General features: G+C 50.8%; 1 protein-coding gene across 1 annotated transcript; it reads left to right on the forward strand.

The window, feature by feature from the left end:
* The first annotated feature begins 1,937 nt into the window (after positions 1-1,937).
* On the forward strand, positions 1,938-14,209 carry LOC118632982 (IQ domain-containing protein F5-like). The gene is made up of 3 exons (XM_036266322.1): positions 1,938-2,044; positions 4,182-4,191; positions 13,787-14,209. Exons 1-3 carry the CDS (start codon positions 1,938-1,940, stop codon positions 14,207-14,209), a joined length of 540 nt encoding a protein of 179 aa, XP_036122215.1.
* Positions 14,210-19,143: the final 4,934 nt, after the last annotated feature.

Consider the following 19,143-nt stretch of genomic DNA (forward strand, 5'->3'; position numbering starts at 1 on the left):
GTGTTTCTCTCTCTCTCTCTCTCTCTCTCTCTCTCTCTCTCTCTCTCTCTTCCTCTCTCTCCCTCCCACTCTATCTGAACAAAAAATGGAAAAATGTCCTCAGGTGAGGATAAAAAAAAAAAAAGGTCTGAGGTCCGAGCCAGCAGGAGATCACATCCACAACACAAGGGCAATGTAGAGCAAAATAGCTTTATTGCATGCACCTGGGTGCAGGTGGGCTGACCCGAGAAGGGTTCAGCCTCGAATTAGGGTTGGGGTGTTGGTTATATACCCTCCTTTTAGCTTCCGGCAGTTCTGCTAATGTACTTTATCCGGCCCATTGTCCACCTTGCAGTAGGGCTGGTCTGGTCTCTTGTCTGGCATCTGCTGGGTTATCCATTGCCTCCGGGACAAGCCAGATAAACCTTATCATACTCAACAAAAGGCTGAGTCAAGGTCATGCAGGCAACACAATGTCCAGTTTCCGCCTTTTGCAAACTTTTACCTTTACCCTTTAAAACATTACTAACCCTTGCACTGCTGACATCTCATTGGCCAGGGGGTGTCACATGATCTCCCCTAACTCCCAGGGAGGCTGATGAGGTCCTCTTTCCCGCCCTCCTCCTTAATCTGGTCCTGCTGCTACCCCAAAGTATCGTGGTTCTGTTAAGAAAATGAGGACAGTGGTTATTGGCTAGGAAACTAGTAGCCTGTCTCAACTTCTAAAATAGTAAAAGGAATAAGATGACAAAGATAACTGAACCAATCCAGCAAAGACATAGAAAACCTTGTTTAGAAAGCTGAGAGATGGAAACCACGAAGCAGTATGGCAGTAAGTCCAGGCATATTAGAAACCATAATAAGTGTCAATTTGGAGTTTCATCTATTAAAAATACAGCCCTGGCTGGGTTCGTTCAGCAGTTAGAGCGTCGGCCCATTGACCAAAGAGTCACGGGTTTGATTCTGGTCAGGGGCACGTACCTCGGTTGCTGTTTGGTCCCAGCCCTGGTTCGAGTGGGAGGCGGCCGCTTGATGTCTGTCTCTCTCTCTCTCCCTCACATTCCATCTGAAGATAAATGGAATAATATCCTCAGGTGAGAATTTTAAAAATAAGTAAATAATCCGGCTGGTGTGGCTCAGTGGTTGGGTATCGACCCATGCACCAAGAGGTCGCTGGTTCGATTCCTGGTCAGGACACATGCCTGGGTTGTGGGCCAGATCCCCAGTGGGGAGCATGTGGGAGGCAGCCAATCGCTGTTCCCTCTCATCAATGTTTCTCTCTCTCTCTTCCTCTCACTTCCTCTTTCTCTAAAATCAATAAAAGGAAAAAAAAATTTTTTAATGTATATATAGCAGGGAAGAGACTCTTAGTGCTAACAATGATGTGCTGTGGAACTAGGATTAATCCTTTTGTGAGAAGAACTGGAAAAGCTGATCAAAATATTTTTTATTTGCCCTGGCCACTTAGGCTCAGCGGTTAGAGCGTCGGCCTGCAGTCCAGAGAGACCCGGGTTCGGTTCCCACTAAGGGCACGTACCTCGGCTGCAGTTTGTCCCCGGCCCTGGTTGGTCGTGCAGGTGGCAGCCACTCGATGTGTCCCTTTCACATCGATGTTTCTCTCTCTCTCTCCCTCCCTCCCACTCTATCTGTACAAAAATGGGTGAGGCTAAATATATATATATATATATATATATATATATATATATATATATATTTTATTTATTAAAAAAATGTTTTGTTTTCTTTTAGAGAGAGAGAGAAAGGGACAGAGAGAGAAACTTCCATCGGCTGCCTCCTGCACTCCCCCTACTGGGGGCTGAGCCTGCAACCTGGGCGTGTGACAAGGAAGCCAACCCTCCCACGGGCCGCGCGCAGGCCTCGGTGGTCCAGCGCTGGTGGAGGCGCGCGCAGGCGCGGCAGCTGGAGGAGCAGCGGTCCGGCTGCAGTCCTGCGCCCAGATGTGGCGCGTCCGCCAGCGTTACTGCCGCCTGCTGCACGCCGCCCGCATCATCCAGATGTACTGGCGCTGGCACAACTGCCACACCAGCGGCGTTTTCCAGGGCAGGTACGAGCTCGCAGCAAACCGGCTGGGGCTTGAACTGGAGATCTTCCTGGGGTCACAGATTTGTCGGATCACAAACTGCATCCCCTTCCCAATAAAGAACTGATCTGGTCTGCTCCAGCCCGTGTCCCCGGGTCTCTGTCGGGCAGGCTCCAGGAGGTCCCTGTCCCAGGAAGGAGCAGGACGCTGATGCAGACACTGGGCCGTGCACAGGGCAGCCCGAGGGAGCGGCCGCGGAGGATTGTGGGCCTGGTGCTGGGCGTGGGCTTTTCACATAAAAGAAATCAAGCTACTTTGTGTCTAGTTCCTTGCACATGTTCTCAGGGCTCATGCACATTGTAGCATGCCTCCACACCTCACTTCTTTTCATAGCTCTGGGGTATCCCATTGTATGGAGAGGCCTTTTGTTAACCGCAAGGACTGCTCATTCAACAGGTCACGAAACCAGAGCTTCTTGGCACACCACATGAAAATCTTTGCTGAGCCCTGGACGGTGTGGCTCATTTGGTTGGAGTTCCATCCAGTACACCAAAAGGTGGTGGGTTCAATTCCCGGTCAGAGCACATGCCCAGGTTGTAGGTTCAATCCCCAGTTGGGGTGCATGTGGGAGGCAACTGATCAATGTTTCTCTCACATCAATGTTTCTCTCACATCAATGTCTCTCTCTCTCTCTCTCTCTCTCTCTCTCTCTCTCTCTCTCTCTCTCTCTCTTTCTCTCTCCCTCTCTCTCCCCTTCTCAAAATCAATTAAAGCCCTGCCGATGTGGCTCAGTGGATTGAGCATCTTCCCATGGACTGGAGGTCTCAGTTGGATTCCCAGTCAGAGCACGTGCCCTGGTTGTGGGCTCGATCCCAGGAGGGGGCGAGCAGGAGGCAGCCGATTGATGTTTCTCATTGATGTTCTATCTCTCTCTCTCTCTAAAAAGTCAATAAAAACATTAAAAAAATAAAAATCAATTAAAAAAAAAGAAAATATCTTGCTGAGCATAGAGCCAACACAGAGGAAAGTTGAGCCATAAGATGGAAAGAGAGAGACTAAGTCCTAAGGATTCCTCTGGGCCCCTGGATCCAACCATACCTGAATCCGCCACTAGTTAGACTGGGAATTCTTAGCTTTGTGAGCCAATAAACTTAAACTCAGTTCAGACAGATAGCAAAGAGTAGGAGACCTCAACAGATTAATAAACACGTAAAAGTACATTGTACGTGAGCTGCTTTTCAGGAAGTTGTTTTTTAAATGGCTTTAAGTTAGAAACTGGTAGAAGGCGTGCAGAGGGGATTCCTGCCGGCAAGGGTGGGATTACTGGCAGTTCAGCGCCTAGAAGAACGAGCACCCCCCTAACCCTGTGGGTTAATGAATCACTCCAACCAGAGGGCTGGGCCTGGTCGTCATGGATGGCTCACCTGTGAGCTGAGTGTAGAGGAATAAGCTCCCCCTGGTTCCACAAGGCAGCAGGAGCGCCCTGAGCAGCCAGCACGAGACCTGGAACCGCTGGTCTAGGAGCCAGTGAGCTGCGGGTCCCTGTCCTGCGGCTCCTCCACCGATGCAGCGCACCTGTGTGGCAGCCGCCACCTCCGGGAGGACTCTGAGCTCTGTCCCCCGGAGCAAGTGGGCGACGTTCTCAATGCGGGCGTCGGACCTAAGAGGGAATTAGAGCAACGCTTTCCAGACCCGGCCCCCATCACCATCAGGCGGGGGGCTCGTTCACCCGGCAGCTCTGATTCAGTATCTCCGAGTGTAATTTGAGAATTGTAATTCAGAGAACGTATATTTCTGACAAGTTTCCAGGTGATTCTGTGGCTGCTGCTTTAGGGAACCCCACTTTGGGAACCACTGGTGTAGAGTTCAACCACGTGGGGCTGGGAACAATAGCACAAGCAAAGTAACAGTGGTTTCAACAAATTGGAGGTTTAGTTCTCTTTCCCAGTAAAGTTCAGAAGCAGGTTTTCTTGGAGGGGCTTGTCACTTCCCATGGTGAGGTGTCCTGGCACCCCGCTATAATGGCCTCTATTCCCAAGGTCATGGCATGATCCAAAACGGCTGCTTCTAATTCAGTAGCAAGAAAGGAGGAAGGAAGAGAAAGTCATGCTCCCTCTCTAAGGGCATATTCTTAAAGTGACAGGTGCTGCTCTGTCCGCAGCTTCAAGGAGGTAAAGGGAGACCTGAATGGATGGAGAACTATACTATATAGTCATTAAGAGTCACTCGTCATTGTAAGGTCTTCAATTATCTCCAAGTTAATCTATAAGTTAAACTCAATTCCAATAAATGACTCAGCAGTCCTGGCCAGTGTGGCTCAGAGGTTAGAGCATTGGCCTGCACACAAAGGGTCACGGGTTTGATTCCCATCAAGGATATGTGCCTGGGTTGCAGGTTCGATCCCCAGCCCCATCGGGGCATGTGCAGGAGACAACCATTCAATGTCTCTTGTACGTCGATGTTTCTCTCTTTCCCCCTCCTTCCACTTTCTCTACTCCTCATTCAAGGATATGTTTATTGATATATATTTTTTTTAGAGAGAGGGGAATGGGGGTGGAGAGAGAGAGAAACAGCGATTGGTTACCTCCTATGTGCTCTCCAACAAGGGGGGGGGGGATGGAACCACAACCCAGGAATCAAACCCACAACCTTTCAGCGTATGGAACGATGCTCCCACCAACGGAGCCACACCGGTCAGGGCTCCTTTGACTCTCTCTAAAACACAGTGAAAACAACATCCTTGGGTGAGGATCAACAAAACAAAACAAAAAGAAAATGTTGTAGAAAATATTGGAAGATTAGAGGATCAATCTATGATCTAATAGGATTTCTATAATCATTAAAATGAGAATGTTGAAGGGTAGAAATTTTTTTTTTTTTAAACTAAGACAACAAAGTTTCCCAGAGTTGGATGATAAGAATTTCTAAACTAAAGGACTAAGCAAATGCCCAACACAAAGAAGGTGGGCGGGGGCGGGGGCGGGGGCGGGGCGGCCCTTTCGGTAACTCTGAACACAGCATGTGGATTCCAGGTGAGGATCAGGGAGAGAATTGTTCCTGGTGGTGGGACAGCTCTTTCCAGGGAGTGGGATTTGAACCACAAGGAAGCCACACATCTAAGACCCGGATAGAATCACGTATTCACTCATTACACACACGCTTACTAAATCGACAATAACTTCAGAAATCAGGGATAACGTGAAGACCCTAACAGCTCCCAGAGAGGAAAGAGCAGGCCACATCCATGGGCAAAGGAACCTGAGTAGCATTAGACTTCTAGAAGGAAGTGGAACGAAGTCTCAAAATTCTAAGAAAAATTTATTATTTTTTGTCATTGTTAATCCTCACGCGGTGTTTTTCTTTTCTGTTTTTTAATATGCTTTTTTTATTGATCTTTTAGAGAGAGAGGAAGGGAGAGAGAGACATGGATGTGAGACACACACTGACTGTTGCCTCCCTCACGACCCCGACCGGGGCCAGGGATTTAACTTGCAACTCAGATATGTGCTCTTGACCTGGAATCAAACCCAAGACCCTTTGGCCTGAGGCCGACACTTTAACCACTGAGAAAACCAGCCAGAGCGAAAAATTATTTTTAATCTAGAATTCCAAACTAAGCAAAACTATCAATCAGACTCAAGGGTCAATTTGCAAGTCTACAAAGTTGCATCCATGAACCTTTTCTTTCCTTAGAAAACTGCCTCAGAAGGTGCTCTGTCAAACAAAGGACTATTTCCAACAAGGAGGGGGACAGAGCACGCAGGGCCATGGTCCTGTCACTTGGTGAAGACATCAGTGGGAAACAAACATGTGACCCTGGAGGGGACAGTGCTCGTTCAAAACGCTTAAGCCCGATTATAAAGGGAGAAATGGATGGACAGATATCTGTGTGATGAGACCCCACAAAAAAAGGTCACAAGCGCCCGGCCGGTGTGGCTCAGTGGTTGAGCATCGACCCGTGCCCCAAGAGGTCGCTGGTTCCATTCCCGGTCAGGACACATGCCCAGGTTGTGGGCCAAGTCCCCAGGTGGGGGCCTGCAGGAGGTGGCTGATTGATGTTCTCTCTCTTTCTGTCTCTCCCTCTCCCTTCCTCTCTCTCTAAAATCAATAAAGAAATAAATAAAAAAGGTAACAGGCAGATGGCAGTCTGGGAAGGATGTCTGCAACCTTTTTATCGAGCAAAGGATTCTGTGAGAAGGCCTACAAGGGAACGATTCGGCCAAGGACAGGATCGGGCAATTACCAAAGGGCCAAGATGCAGTCATCCTGGGAGCTAAAGGGCCCAGGACAGCGTGGGACCAGGTACCTCTCCCAGGACTTCACCTGCACGGATCCCCAAGCCAGCTCCACGCAGGAGGGAGGACGCAGCTATCCTGACTTCGCCCGGGGAAATAGACGCACAGAGGCTGAAAGACTCGCCCGGTTCACACAGCCAGAAAGAGGACAGCCCGGGGCCTCGCCCTCAGGAGTCCCAGTCTGCTCGCGTCCCTAGTCACAGAAATGCAAGTCTACCCAGCCAGGCGACACCACTCCACCTACTCCAGTTCAGCAGAAATGACAGGGCGGACTGATGCCACCACTGTGGAGAGCAACCTGTCAGGATCTAGTGGCACGAAGGCAAGGCGCTCCAGGTCCCTAACCAACCCCTCCTGCGCTGCTCAAGGACAGGCCAGGGGGGGCAGGGCTCCTCCAAGCACGACCTGCCTAGACAATGACGACTCGGGGGACAGAGATGAATCCGTCTGTGGAGAAGAGAAAGCAGGCTCTGCTGGGTCGTGCGTCCAGGTAGGTCATCAGTGCCGTCCTAGGAATGAGCCGCCCGGAGGACAGGGAAGCGGTGCCCGGGGCCTGGCAGGCGCGCTCACCGGCGCTGGAGCGGAAGCACGTGGGCCCCACATGGCAAAAAGCCACAGTGGGAAGATGAGGGGAGAGACCGTGGGTTGTTCGGGGTGTGGCAGGAAGCGAAATCCTTGTCTCCCTTGGAGGGACGCAGATAAGGCCTGGAAAGGAAGAGGCTGGCCAGCTGTTGCAGACATCTGGAGGGAGCTGTCCAGGGTCCGGTAAGAGCAGCCCGCTGGGAAGGTGCTGGGAAGCGGAGACAGCGGCTTTGGAAGCGGCCTGAATAGCTAATGGAACCTCTGAGCTATGACTTCTGCCATCACCAGAGGAGCCTACAGCGGGGCAGCACGGTCTCCCACATAATGACTCCTGTTTGGGAAATCACTCCAGCTTCCTGAGTTTCGGATACAGGATGGAAGGGCTCGCTGTTTTAAGGAACACACTTTGGCTTGCTAAGCGCCAGCCAACAGCTCCGGAACTGGGGGTGACAGCGGCGGGAGGGGGTAGGAATGGGCTGAGGACGCTCCATCTCCACACTTCCTCGGCTCCTTCTGCTCCCCCTCCCTACTCACACTGATCCCCAATAAAAGGAGGACATTTCCACCTGCTAAGGAAGGACACCACGGTGGGGGGCAAGCCCACGCTCCGCCCTCTGCACTGTGAGCTGCTCCCCTCGGTGGCTGAACAAGTGGTCCTGTGGGTGGGCCAGACCAGAGGTCGTCCTGGGGAAGGACAGACACAGGGGCTGTGGTTCCATCGCAGACCCTGGTCCATCCCCAGCAGGAGGGCAATGCACAGGTGTTTCCTCTCTAACAACTTTGAGCCTGGAGAAGGCAACCTGGTCCTTGGGTCACAGGTGCCCTTGTGACATCATTGCTCTCCCTCCTATATCACCCTTCCTGCCACGGCAGCACCCATGGAGCAGTAACCAGAGGGGTGTGAACATCTAAACCACCGCCCTCAAGTTATGGGCAAAATGTTTTGTGTAAGCCGCAGGCAGACAGCCCTCCCCAGGGGTGGGGAGCTGGCCACGGCTGAGGGGAGCCTCGGGTGGCTTGAAAGGGCAAAGCATGAGGAGCCAGACCCTGCTGGGGCCCTCACTCAAGCTTTCTCTCTGCGTTCTGATTACAGAAGCCTGACCCAAAAAAGGAGGAAACAGAGAAAGTGAAGCAGGAGGTAGGTGGGGCCCAGGAGCACGAGAGAATCACAAATCACGGACCCTCGGAACCCAGAGTCCCTGGAAGCAGAGGACCTCGTGCAGGTCCCACTGCAATCAGCTCAGTGTTGCTCTTCTGTCCCCATAAGTCCCCTCCCTGTTCTGAGTGACCTGTGCTAAGTAGGGAGAGACCGTGGGCGATGGGCATGCAGACGGCCCGCCGCGGAGGTGAGCACAGAGCAGCGGGACCTGGGAAGCCAGGGAAAGGGAGGCGTGGTCCCAGAGGGATGTGGGGTGACTGGGAGGCAGTAGTGGAAGTCGAAAGAAATGAGGTGAGGGGGAGACCCCCACGGGGCTGCAGCAGGTGTGAGGTGTCGGGAGGTCGTACAGGCAGAGCTTTGGCCTCACGAGGACCCTTTGGTTCCTCACATCCATGCCGGGCCTCCTGGGCCAGAAAGTGTTTCCACTGGTCCCGTGAAGCCATGAAGACCACAGCGCAAGTATATCCCCGCTTGACGGATGAGGACACAGTGACTCAGAGCACGCGCAGGTGTGGCCACGGCCACACACAAGACAGAAGTAGAGGCAAAGCCCCACCCAGGTCTCCTAGGCCCTCAGAACCAAGCAGGACAAAGGCTGATGGCCAAGAGAGGTCAGAGTGCTGAGCTGTGGTGGAGGGTGACACATTTCCTGGAGCCTCTGCTTTGCTTGGGTAGGAGCTTCTTGCAAATCAATACCCGAGAGCGAGAGTCAAGGCAGCTGACAAGACCCAGGCCTGGCGGCGTGGCACCCTAGTGCGGGCGACCCTGCTGGTGGCCGCCCTCCAGGCCTGGGTGTTCAGGACCCGCAGGGTCCTCTGCTGGAGGCCACTGCTTTGGAGGCGCAGGCTGTGCTGAAGACCCGCGTAATCCAGGAGCCGGCGGCGGGCAGGCTCCAGTCCTGGCTTCGCGGGTGTCAGTGCTGTTAATGTCGCTACCAAAAGTGCAGCGCCGTCTGCCTCCCCAGGCCCCAGAGAGCTGCTCCCGCGTCCAGACCAGTGACGCTCCCCAGGGGCGGTGCGCAGGCGCCGACAAAGAGCTGGCCTTCCGCGCTGAGAGTCTATCAGCCTAATACTGGAGAGGGGATCTGCCGCCTCAATAAACATCTGACCAGGCTTGCTGTGTCTCAGTGACTCCCACTCCACGGGGATCCGGAGATTCAGGCCCCGCCCCTTCGCTTGGACTTGGGGAGAGACTTCATTTCAATCCAAGGTCCCTGTCCCCTGTGCCCCGCCCCTCAGTGCCTGTGGCACCAGTTCTGGAGTGAGAGTGACCGTAGGCCACTGACTCTACAAATCAGAAACTGCCACCTGAGACGGTCCTCATTTAAGCAGAGCCAGGTGTCCCATTCCATAGACCTGGCACTGCCTTGTCTCCTGAACTTGCTACTGGGAGGGGTTGGGCTATATAAGCCCGAAGACTCTGGGCACCTCCTCCTATGAGAGTTGTCCCTGTAGTCACACTGGGTCGGCCTGCCATCGGGCCAGCCAGGGCTTGCACCCATTAGCTTTTTATGTGGCCACCTGAGACTGTTCTCAGACAGAGGTCAGGCAGGGGGCTGGCCCTCCTGGGAGCAGCACAGCCCAGAGAACGGGCAGGAGGCTGGCCTGGGTGCAGGCTGGGCACCGGGCTTCTCGAGCGTCTTGCTAACGTGGATGCTCTTTCCTTTGGGAAGTAGCAGATGTCAGCTTTGTAGGCAACATCAGCTGTGCCTCCATCCTCCCCGCTGAGGGCCAGACTCTTCAGGGTGCTGAGCACAAATAGGGCTCCCACTGATATCACCTCCACCCTGGTGTGACACCATTCTGAGTGACTTCAGCGTGGACTGGGTGATGCCCCCTTGTCTCTGCCCTCTGGCGATCTTGACTTCCGTCCTACCTTAGAGACCGCTCCTGTGATCGCACTACACGCCACTGTTTCCCAAGCTGTCTGTGGGGAAGGACCATTTCTATTTTTATTGTCTTCTTTATTGATTTTAGAGAGAGAGAAGAAGGGAGGGAGAGAGAGAGACAGAAACATCAATGACAGAAAACATCAACTGGCCGCCTCCTGCATGCCCCCTACTGGGGACCGAGACTGCCTCAACCCGGAATCAAATTGAGACCTCCGAGTCCATGGGGTGACACTCAATCCACTGAGCCACACAGGCCGAGCTGGTCTCTGACTTTTGCCTTCTTATCCTGTTGAGTAGTGGTGACAGGGACTGAATGAACATCAAGCTTAAGAGAATACCTGGCCCTTCATAAAGACACTCGTCAACCCCTGAGTTAGAGCCACAGTTAAGACTTCCTAGAAATTGCCCTCACGGTGTTGTACTGCCCGTCATGCCATCACGTTCTCATCCCTTAGCCCAGCTCAGATCCAGTCTGTTGAGCATTCTCTTATCATTTTACCACCACTGGCCTTCTCTCCGCCTTCACCTGCTTTGTCAACACCAGAAGGGCTACCCTGGCCAGTGTGGCCCAGTTGGTTGGAGAGTCGTCCTATACACCACAAGTTTACGCGTTCGATTCCTGGTCAGAGCACCTACCCAGCTTTTGAGTTCTGTCCCCAGTGGGAGTGCATACAGGAGGCAACCGATCGATGTTTCTCCATACATCAATATTGCTCTCTCTCCTCCCCTCTCTAAAATCAGTAAAAATATATACTCAGGTGAGGATTAAAAAATCATAAATAAAACACCAGAAGAGCTAAACTTGCCCGAACAAAACCAAATCACCAGATTGTGTGGTTTCAGTTTATATTCTTCTCTGTAAGTTTGCTTTTTGACCTGAAGATTTCACATTCTTTTTTTTTAAATCCTCACCCAAGGATATTTTTTCCATTGATTTTTAGAGAGAGTAGAAGAGGAGGAGAGAGAAAGAGAAACATTGATGTGAGAGAGACACATCGGTTGGTTACCTCCAGCATGCTCCCCAGCTGGGGGCCAGGGATTGAACCTGCAACTCAGGTACATGCCCTTGACCGGGAATTGAACCCACAACCCTTCAGTGCTCGGGCCAACACTCTAACCACTGAGCAACACTGACCAGGGCTTACATTCTTTCTTCTCTCTTCAAGTGGGCAACTCTTCTTTTCCTCTTGGGCTTAGGTGATGATGTCACCAAACACTAAATGAGGAAGGGGCAGCAGCCTGGACCCCCATCTTACCATCTCATCCCCCATCTCAGCATCATCTCAACCACACTTGCTGTCTTCCTCGAATCGAAATGAGTTGTCTTTACCCCCCGAGGCCACACCCTCTACTTGTCTCTTCTTTTTCTTTTGCCTACTGTCACCTCTTGACTTTGCAATGACATCGCCCTACAATTGCATTTGCTTCCCTAAATCAGTTTCTACCTTTTCACCAAATCATTCCCACCGACATACAAAGCATCCCCATCATTAAAAACCCATCCTTGTCTACCTCCTGTTCTGGTTCTCTGCATCTCCTCACACCGGAACACGTCACTGTCTCGCTTCCTCCCCTCTCTCTCTCTCCTAAACTCACTCCAGGGGGCTCCCCTCACCGCCACCCCAGAAACTGTACCAGTCAAGGGGACTGAGAGAGATTGTTTAGAAAAATGACTAAAGCCTGGCCAGTGTGGCTCAGTGGTTGAGCATCGACCCAGCACCAAGAGGTTCACCAGTTCGATTCCCGGTCAGGACATATGTCCAGGTTGTGGGCCAAATCCCCAGTGGGGGGCATGCAGGAGGCGGCCAATCAATGTTCTCTCTCATCAATGTCTCTCTCTCTCCCTCTCCCTTCCTCTCTCTCTAAAATCAACAAATAAAATAAATAAATAAATTTAAAAATGACCAAAATTACTTTCCTTCTTGTATCCATGCCCCTTTGCAATATGACCCTGTAGCTCCTTCAATCAAGAAATAGAGACTACATAACTCCACTGGTATCTGGGCGTCCCGTGACTTTCTTTGGCCAATCGTATGCAGTGGAAGTGATCTCGTGAGTCGCAAGCCGAGGCTTTAAGGGGTCTTGCACAGCCATCCACAGTGTAGACAAGGAGACCCCTGTTTGTAGCATGGAAGACTACATGGGGCAGAGATGAGCCCCCTCTGAGGAGACCACCCTCCACCACGGGCTTCCGGCTCACTGTCAGCTGACCATATAGATGAGTGGGCCTAACGACAGAATAGCCACCCAGATGAGCCTTGCCCAAATTGTCACAGAACTGTGAAGTCAACAAATGGTGGCTGTTGTAAGCCTCTATGTTTGGGGTGGTTAGTTAACAATAAAAACTCATACTATCTAAAACCACCAACTAACTTGCCTTATCCAATGGGCAATTCTCTGTCCCCTGGGAATTACCCAATGAAGGAGGCAAGTTAGTTGGTGATTTTCGATGTCAGCTTTTGTTGTTTAACCAACCACCCAAACATAGATCCAGTCCCTTCCACATCATCCATCAGCAAACACTGGTGGCATCATCTCTGCAGAACAGCAATACACGTAACGTAGCAGACAGCACCGACGGAAGAAACGGGATGTCTCGCACGTTACTGGTAGGAATGTCAGATTGAGTAGCTGTTGTGGAACAGTTTGGTGATCGCTCAAACAGCGCGGTATATACCACCATACAACCCAGCAATTCCCTTCCTAGGTGTAAACCTAGCAGTTTAAAACATATGTTCAAACTAAAATTTGTATAAATATCTCATAGTACAAAATAGCCAAAAAAAGTGGAAATTATAGTCCATACCATGGACTACAACTGAGCGATAAAAAGGAATGAACCACCAAACATGCAAGAGCTCACGGAGGAGTACAGATCTGAGAGCAAGGGACCACATAGCTGTTAACTATGGACAGTTTAGGGAGTTGCAGCTCAAGGCTGATTTGAACCGTTTATTTCCAAGTGATGGGCATTTATTTGATGTTGTGTAAGAGAGAATCATCAATCCACCCAAAGTTGCAGGCAAGGGAAGGTGGATTCCACAGTTAAATCAGGATGTGAGTGCTACATCTAGGGTCTCTGGGCAAGGCAGAAGGCTGAGTATGTGGAGTTCATGGCACAGGGCTGTACAAAGAACAACCTACCCTAACCTTTCCCCTCTTACTCTAGAAAGAGGAAGGAAAGTCCAATGAAATCTCACAGAAGTCCACTGAAGTCGAAGAGAAGGAAAAAATAAGTAAAAAGAAAAAAGGGCCTCCAACACCAAAGGTAGGTCTATGGAGGATCTCAATATTGAGGGTGACAGTGACCCCAACCTGCTCCACCTCTGACCCAAGCCGCCCAGCAGTCATAGCTTGTCTCCTCCCAGGCCCATAGCATGGGATGATCATGGCACTTGTCATCCAAACCAGGATACATCTGTGAGTGAAAGACAAGCCCTGAGTCATTGGGAACAAAATCATAACCCGAGGCTGCCCCAGGCCCATGAGAGGAGCGGCTGTCCCGTCCAGAGCGGGGACAAATCGGGACTGACTGGGCCCTGGCTCTCCTCTTCCCGACCTCCCTCCGGGTCTGAGCCCTGGTACAGACGAGGCCCCTCGAGACTCAGAGGGCAACGCGAAAGGCCTGTGTCCATCAACCAAGAGTGGCAGGGACAGGGCACCTACCTGTTTGGCCCTCTGGCTCCAGCCAGTGCCCTGCCCAGTGCCCCTGAACTTCTGAGGAAGGGACCATTGCTGATACAAGATCAGGACCCCTTCCTGGCACCTCCTGGGGCTGAGGAGGGTGGGAAACGTTTCCCGAGTGTCCTTCCTTTTCCCTTGCTACCCCTCTCCCAAAGACAGAGAAGAGCGGAAAAGCCGTCGCGATCCAGGCCTGGTGGCGCGGCACGCTGGTGCGCCGGACCCTGCTGCACGCCGCGCTCAGGGCCTCGGTGGTGCAGCGCTGGTGGAGGCGCGCGCAGGCGCGGCAGCTGGAGGAGCGGCGGCGGGCGGCGCTCGAGGCCTACACCCGGCAGCGGTGGGCGGCGGTCCGGCTGCAGTCCTGCGCCCAGATGTGGCGCGTCCGCCAGCGTTACTGCCGCCTGCTGCACGCCGCCCGCATCATCCAGATGTACTGGCGCTGGCACAACTGCCACACCAGCGGCGTTTTCCAGGGCAGGTACGAGCTCGCAGCAAACCGGCTGGGGCTTGAGCTGGAGATCTTCCTGGGGTCACAGATTTGTCGGATCACAAACTGCATCCCCTTCCCAATAAAGAACTGATCTGGTCTGCTCCAGCCCGTGTCCCCGGGTCTCTGTCGGGCAGGCTCCAGGAGGTCCCTGTCCCAGGAAGGCGCAGGACGCGGATGCAGACACTGGGCGGTGCACAGGGCAGCCCGAGGGAGCGGCCGCGGCTGTGCGGTCCTGCGCGGAGGATTGTGGGCCTGGTGCTGGATGCGCAGGGCCTGCAATTGATCAGCAATGTCTGCTGTGGGGAGGGCAGTTGGGGCTCAGGGCCACCGAGTCAGCCAACCAGGGACACTCCTTCCCAGTGTGGGTTGAGCCGAGCGTAGAGGAATAAGATCCCCCTGGTTCCACTGGGCAGCAGAAGCGCCCTGGGCAGCTGGCCTCAGGCCTGGAACAGCTGGTCTAGGAGTCAGCTTGGGGTCCCTCTTCTGCCGCTCCTGCACCCACACAGCGCATCTGTGTGGCAGCCTCCACCTCCAGGCGGACCTCCGAGCTCTGTCCCCCGGGGCAAGTGGGCAGTGTTCCCAGGAGAGATCCTACTGTGCGCATCGGACCCAAGAGGGAATTAGAGCAACGCTTTCCTGACTCAGCTCCCATCACCATCAGGTGGGGGGCTCGTTCACGCAGCAGTTCTGATTCAGTACCTCGGGGTCAGAGAATGTGGGTTCCTAAGGTTCCCGGGTGATGCTGTGGCCGCTGCTCCAGGGGCCCCACTAAGTGAGATAAAGCTGCAGTTCTTCCCTCCGAGCAGGCAAACAGCCAGTTTCTCCCTCTTACGAGTATTTCTCCTGCCTGTTTCATTACTGCTCGTACAAAACACTTCCCTTCTGACACTTCTGGAAACTCCATTTCAACTCCTTTTGCTTCTCAATAGAATGGGCCAGGAGGCTGGAAATTCCCAGCTTCTAATACGGCTTGGTCTTTCCGGTCACCTGCTCACCTCTAAGGTCCATCCACGAGCCCACCTCCTCAGAACAAAAGACACTCCTATTACCCACGAAATCACAAGAACTTCAGGATCCCTTTGTCAGGATCGGGGTTAAAGAGCAAATATTAGAACAGAAGATGTTTCGGTACCCGCGCGGTGGAGCGGCCTGCAGCCCCAGCTACTCCGGGGCGGAGGCAGGAGCATCGCTGGCCCAGGAGCTCTGGGCTGTGGTGCTCTATGCCGACAGGGCCCGCACGAAGGTCGGCATCACTACGGTGACCTCCCGGAGCGGGACCACCAGGTTGCCTAAGGAGGGGTGACCTGGCCCAGGTCGAAAACAAAAGATGTTTCTTGTGCTCTTATCACTTGGGAAGTTGCAAGGGTTCTAGTAGCTCTGTGCCAAGAACTGGGGCAGAGACCATTACATGTCTTTTTTTTTTTTTTAATCCTCACCCGAGGACATTTTTTTTTTTTTTTTTGCATTTATCTTCAGATAGAGCAGGAGAGAGAGAGGGAGAGAGAGAGAAACATCAATGTGAGAGAGACACATCGACTGGCTGCCACCCACACGACCCCAATCGGGGCCAGTGACAAACTGCAACTGAGGTACGTGCCCTTAGCGAGAACCGAACCCAGGACTCTCTGGTCTGCGGGCTGACGCTCTAACCGCTGCGCCAAACCGGCCATTATATGTCTTTTATTATCTCAGAAATCTTGAATATCTTGGTGTGAAAAATAAGTAATGAACTAATCAAAGGTGAAGAGGACGTGTCAACAGGACACAGAGGCCAGTGAGAGGGGCCTCCAGTGGCCACATTTGGAACAATTTGGGCACCAAAATGATTATGATAATAGCAGATTATAACCTATTGAATTAAATATGAACCCATCAGTCCATACTGACATAAATTAACAAATGGAAAATCTCTTCCTTACTGTAGAAAGCTAACAAATACAGGTAGGGCAAAAGTAATTTTACAGTTGTGAGTGCGAGAAACACAGAATTTATTCTTGTATTACCATTTATTAATTATTGTATTATTTTCCACATAAACAACTATATACCTACTTTTGCCCCACCTTGTACATGTAGAAAAATTATAATAATAGAAATCCACCAGAGTAATAACTAATAAGGCAAGAAACATCAATAAATGCTCATCTATACATTTACACAACGGAATACTATGTGACTGTAAAAAGAAGTTCTTACCCTTTGTGACAGCATGAATGGACTTGGAGACTGCTATGCTAAGCTAAGTAAGCCAGTTAGAGAAAGACACATATCATATAATCTCACTTATATGTGGAATCTAATGAACAAAATAAACTGATGAACAAAATATGTCCAGAGGTATGGATACATGGAACAGACTGACAGATCTCAGAGGGGGTGTGGTGGGGGACAGGAAGAGATTAACCAAAGATCATATATGCATGTATGCATAACCCAGGGACACAGACAATAGTGTGGAGACAGCCTGGGGTGGGGTGGGAGTTGGGTGGAGGGGAACAAAGAAGGAAAATGGGGGATATCCGAAATACTGACAAGAACAAATTTTTTTTTTTTTTTTAATCCTCACCCGAGGGTATTTTTCCATTTTTTGTACAGATAGAATGGGAGGGAGAGAGAGGAAGGGAGAGAGAGAGAGAAACATCGACGTGAAGGGACACATCGAGTGGCTGCCACCCGCACGACCAACCAGGGCCGGGGACAAACTGCAACCGAAGTACGTGCCCTTAGCGAGAACCGAACCCAGGTCTCTCCGGACCGCAGGCCGACACTCTAACCGCTGAGCCAAACTGGCCAGGGCAAGAACAAAATTTTTTATTTTTTTATTTTTTATTTTTATTTTTGTACAGACAGAGTGGGAGGAAGAGAGAAAGAGGGAAACATCGATGTGAAAGGGACACATCGAGTGGCTGCCACCCGCACGACCATCCAGGGCCAGGGACAAACTGCAACCGAGGTACGTGCCCTTAGCGGGAACCAAACCCGGGCCTCTCCGGACCGCAGGCGGACGCTCTAACCGCTGAGCCAAACCGGCCAGGGCAAGAACAAAATTTTTTAAAAAGAAAAAGAAATGCTCATCTAGTGGGTGAAATTGGTGGAGGGAGGGAATTTTGCATAGTCTCAAAGCATCTCTGTATAAAAATATTTATTAATTTCAAAGAGACAAAAATATGGAAATGTGAAAGATAACACACTGATCAACTGATTAAAGTTAACACCATCACAAATGGTGTGAACAGACCATATGTACCACCTAACGGTTTGTCATTAAAAGAACACAGCACCTGGGCCCTGGACAGGTAGTCAGTTGGTTAGAGCATCGTCCCAATAGGTCAAGATTGTGGGTTTGATCACTGGTCAGGGCACATACAAGAATCAACCAATGGCCCTGGCCTGTTTGGCTCGGTGGTTGAAGTGTCGGCCTGCAGTCCAGAGAGACCCGGGTTTGGGTCCTGCTAAGAGCACGTACCTTGGTTGCACTTTGTCCCCGGCCCTGGTTGGGTCATGCAGGAGGCAGCCAATCGATGTGTTCCTTTTACGTTGATGTTTCTTTCTCTCTCTCTCTCTTCCTCTCTCTTCTCCCTACTCTATCTGAACAAAAAATGCAAAAGTGTCCTCGGGTGAGGATAAACAAACAAACAAACAAAAAGAATCAACCAATGAATGCATAAATAAGTGGAACAACAAATCTATATATTTCTCTCTCTCCCTTCCTCTCTAAAGTCAATCAGTAAAAAATAATAATAGAAGAACACAGCACCTGTTATTTTCTACTCAAAAATATATGATCAAGGTCTAATCATAAGAAAATAAAGACAACCCCAAATTGCGAGACATTCTACAAAATAATTGGCCTATACACTTCAAACGTGTCAAGATTATGAAGATTTTTTAAAGATTAGGCATTGTTCAAGATTGCAAGACTCTAAACAGACATATAGTTAGGTGTGGTATGTAATCCTGGATGAAATTCTTTGCTATAAAGGTATTTACTCAGATAGGCAGAAAAATGCAAATAGGGTTAGAAGGGGGAAGGTTATATAGGCATCCTATCAATATTTCTATTAAGTTTAAGATTATTTCCAGATACATTATTTGACACTTGGAGAACGACTGTGAGGACCTACAGCCCTATATAGAGCTTGGGTCAATGGAGGAGACCTAGCCTTTCCACGCTGAGTGCATATCCAAAGGAAACAAAGTCACTATTTTTTTGTTTCTGTTTTTGTTTTTTTTATCCTCACCCAAGGACATTTTTCCATTTTTTGTTCAGATGGAGTGGGAGGGAGAGAGAGGGAGAGAGAGAGAGAGAAACATCGACGTGAAAGGGACACATTGAGTGGCTGCCACCCGCACGACCCAACCAGGGCCGGGGACAAACTGCAACCGAGGTACCAAACCCGGGTCTCTCCGGACCACAGGCCGACGCTCTAACCCCTGAGCCAAACCGGCCAGGGCCAAAGTCACTGTCTTGAAGAGATCTGTCCTTGCATGTTCACTACAGCATTACTCACAATAGCCAAAGTATGGACACAACCCACGTGTCTGTCAATGAATGAAGGGATAAAGAAAGTGTGAGATTATATATATAAATAAATCATGCTTTCCGCTTTCAAAACTTACTACAAAGCTACAGTGATCTAAAGAGTGTGTTATTGGCATAAAGCACACATAGATCAGTAAAATAGAATTATGAGTACAGAAATAAACCCATGTATTCATGGTCAATTGATTTTTGACAAGAGTGCCAAGCCCATTCAATGGGGAAAAATAGTCTTGTCAACAAATGATTTGGAAAAACTGGATATCCACATGCAAATAATTAATTTGTAAGTTGTTTTTTTTTTTAGATAGAGTAGGAGGGAGAGGGAGAGAGAGAGAGAGAGAGAGAAACATCGACGTGAAAGGGACACCTCAAGTGGCTGCCTCCCGCACGACCAACCAGGGCCGGGCACAAACTGCAACCAAGGTACGTGCCCTTAGCAGGAACCGAACCCAGGTCTCTCTGGACCGCAAGCTGATGCTCTA

The sequence above is a fragment of the Molossus molossus genome, unplaced genomic scaffold (assembly GCF_014108415.1).
Source record: "Molossus molossus isolate mMolMol1 unplaced genomic scaffold, mMolMol1.p scaffold_m16_p_18, whole genome shotgun sequence".
NCBI classification, from domain to species: domain Eukaryota; kingdom Metazoa; phylum Chordata; class Mammalia; order Chiroptera; family Molossidae; genus Molossus; species Molossus molossus.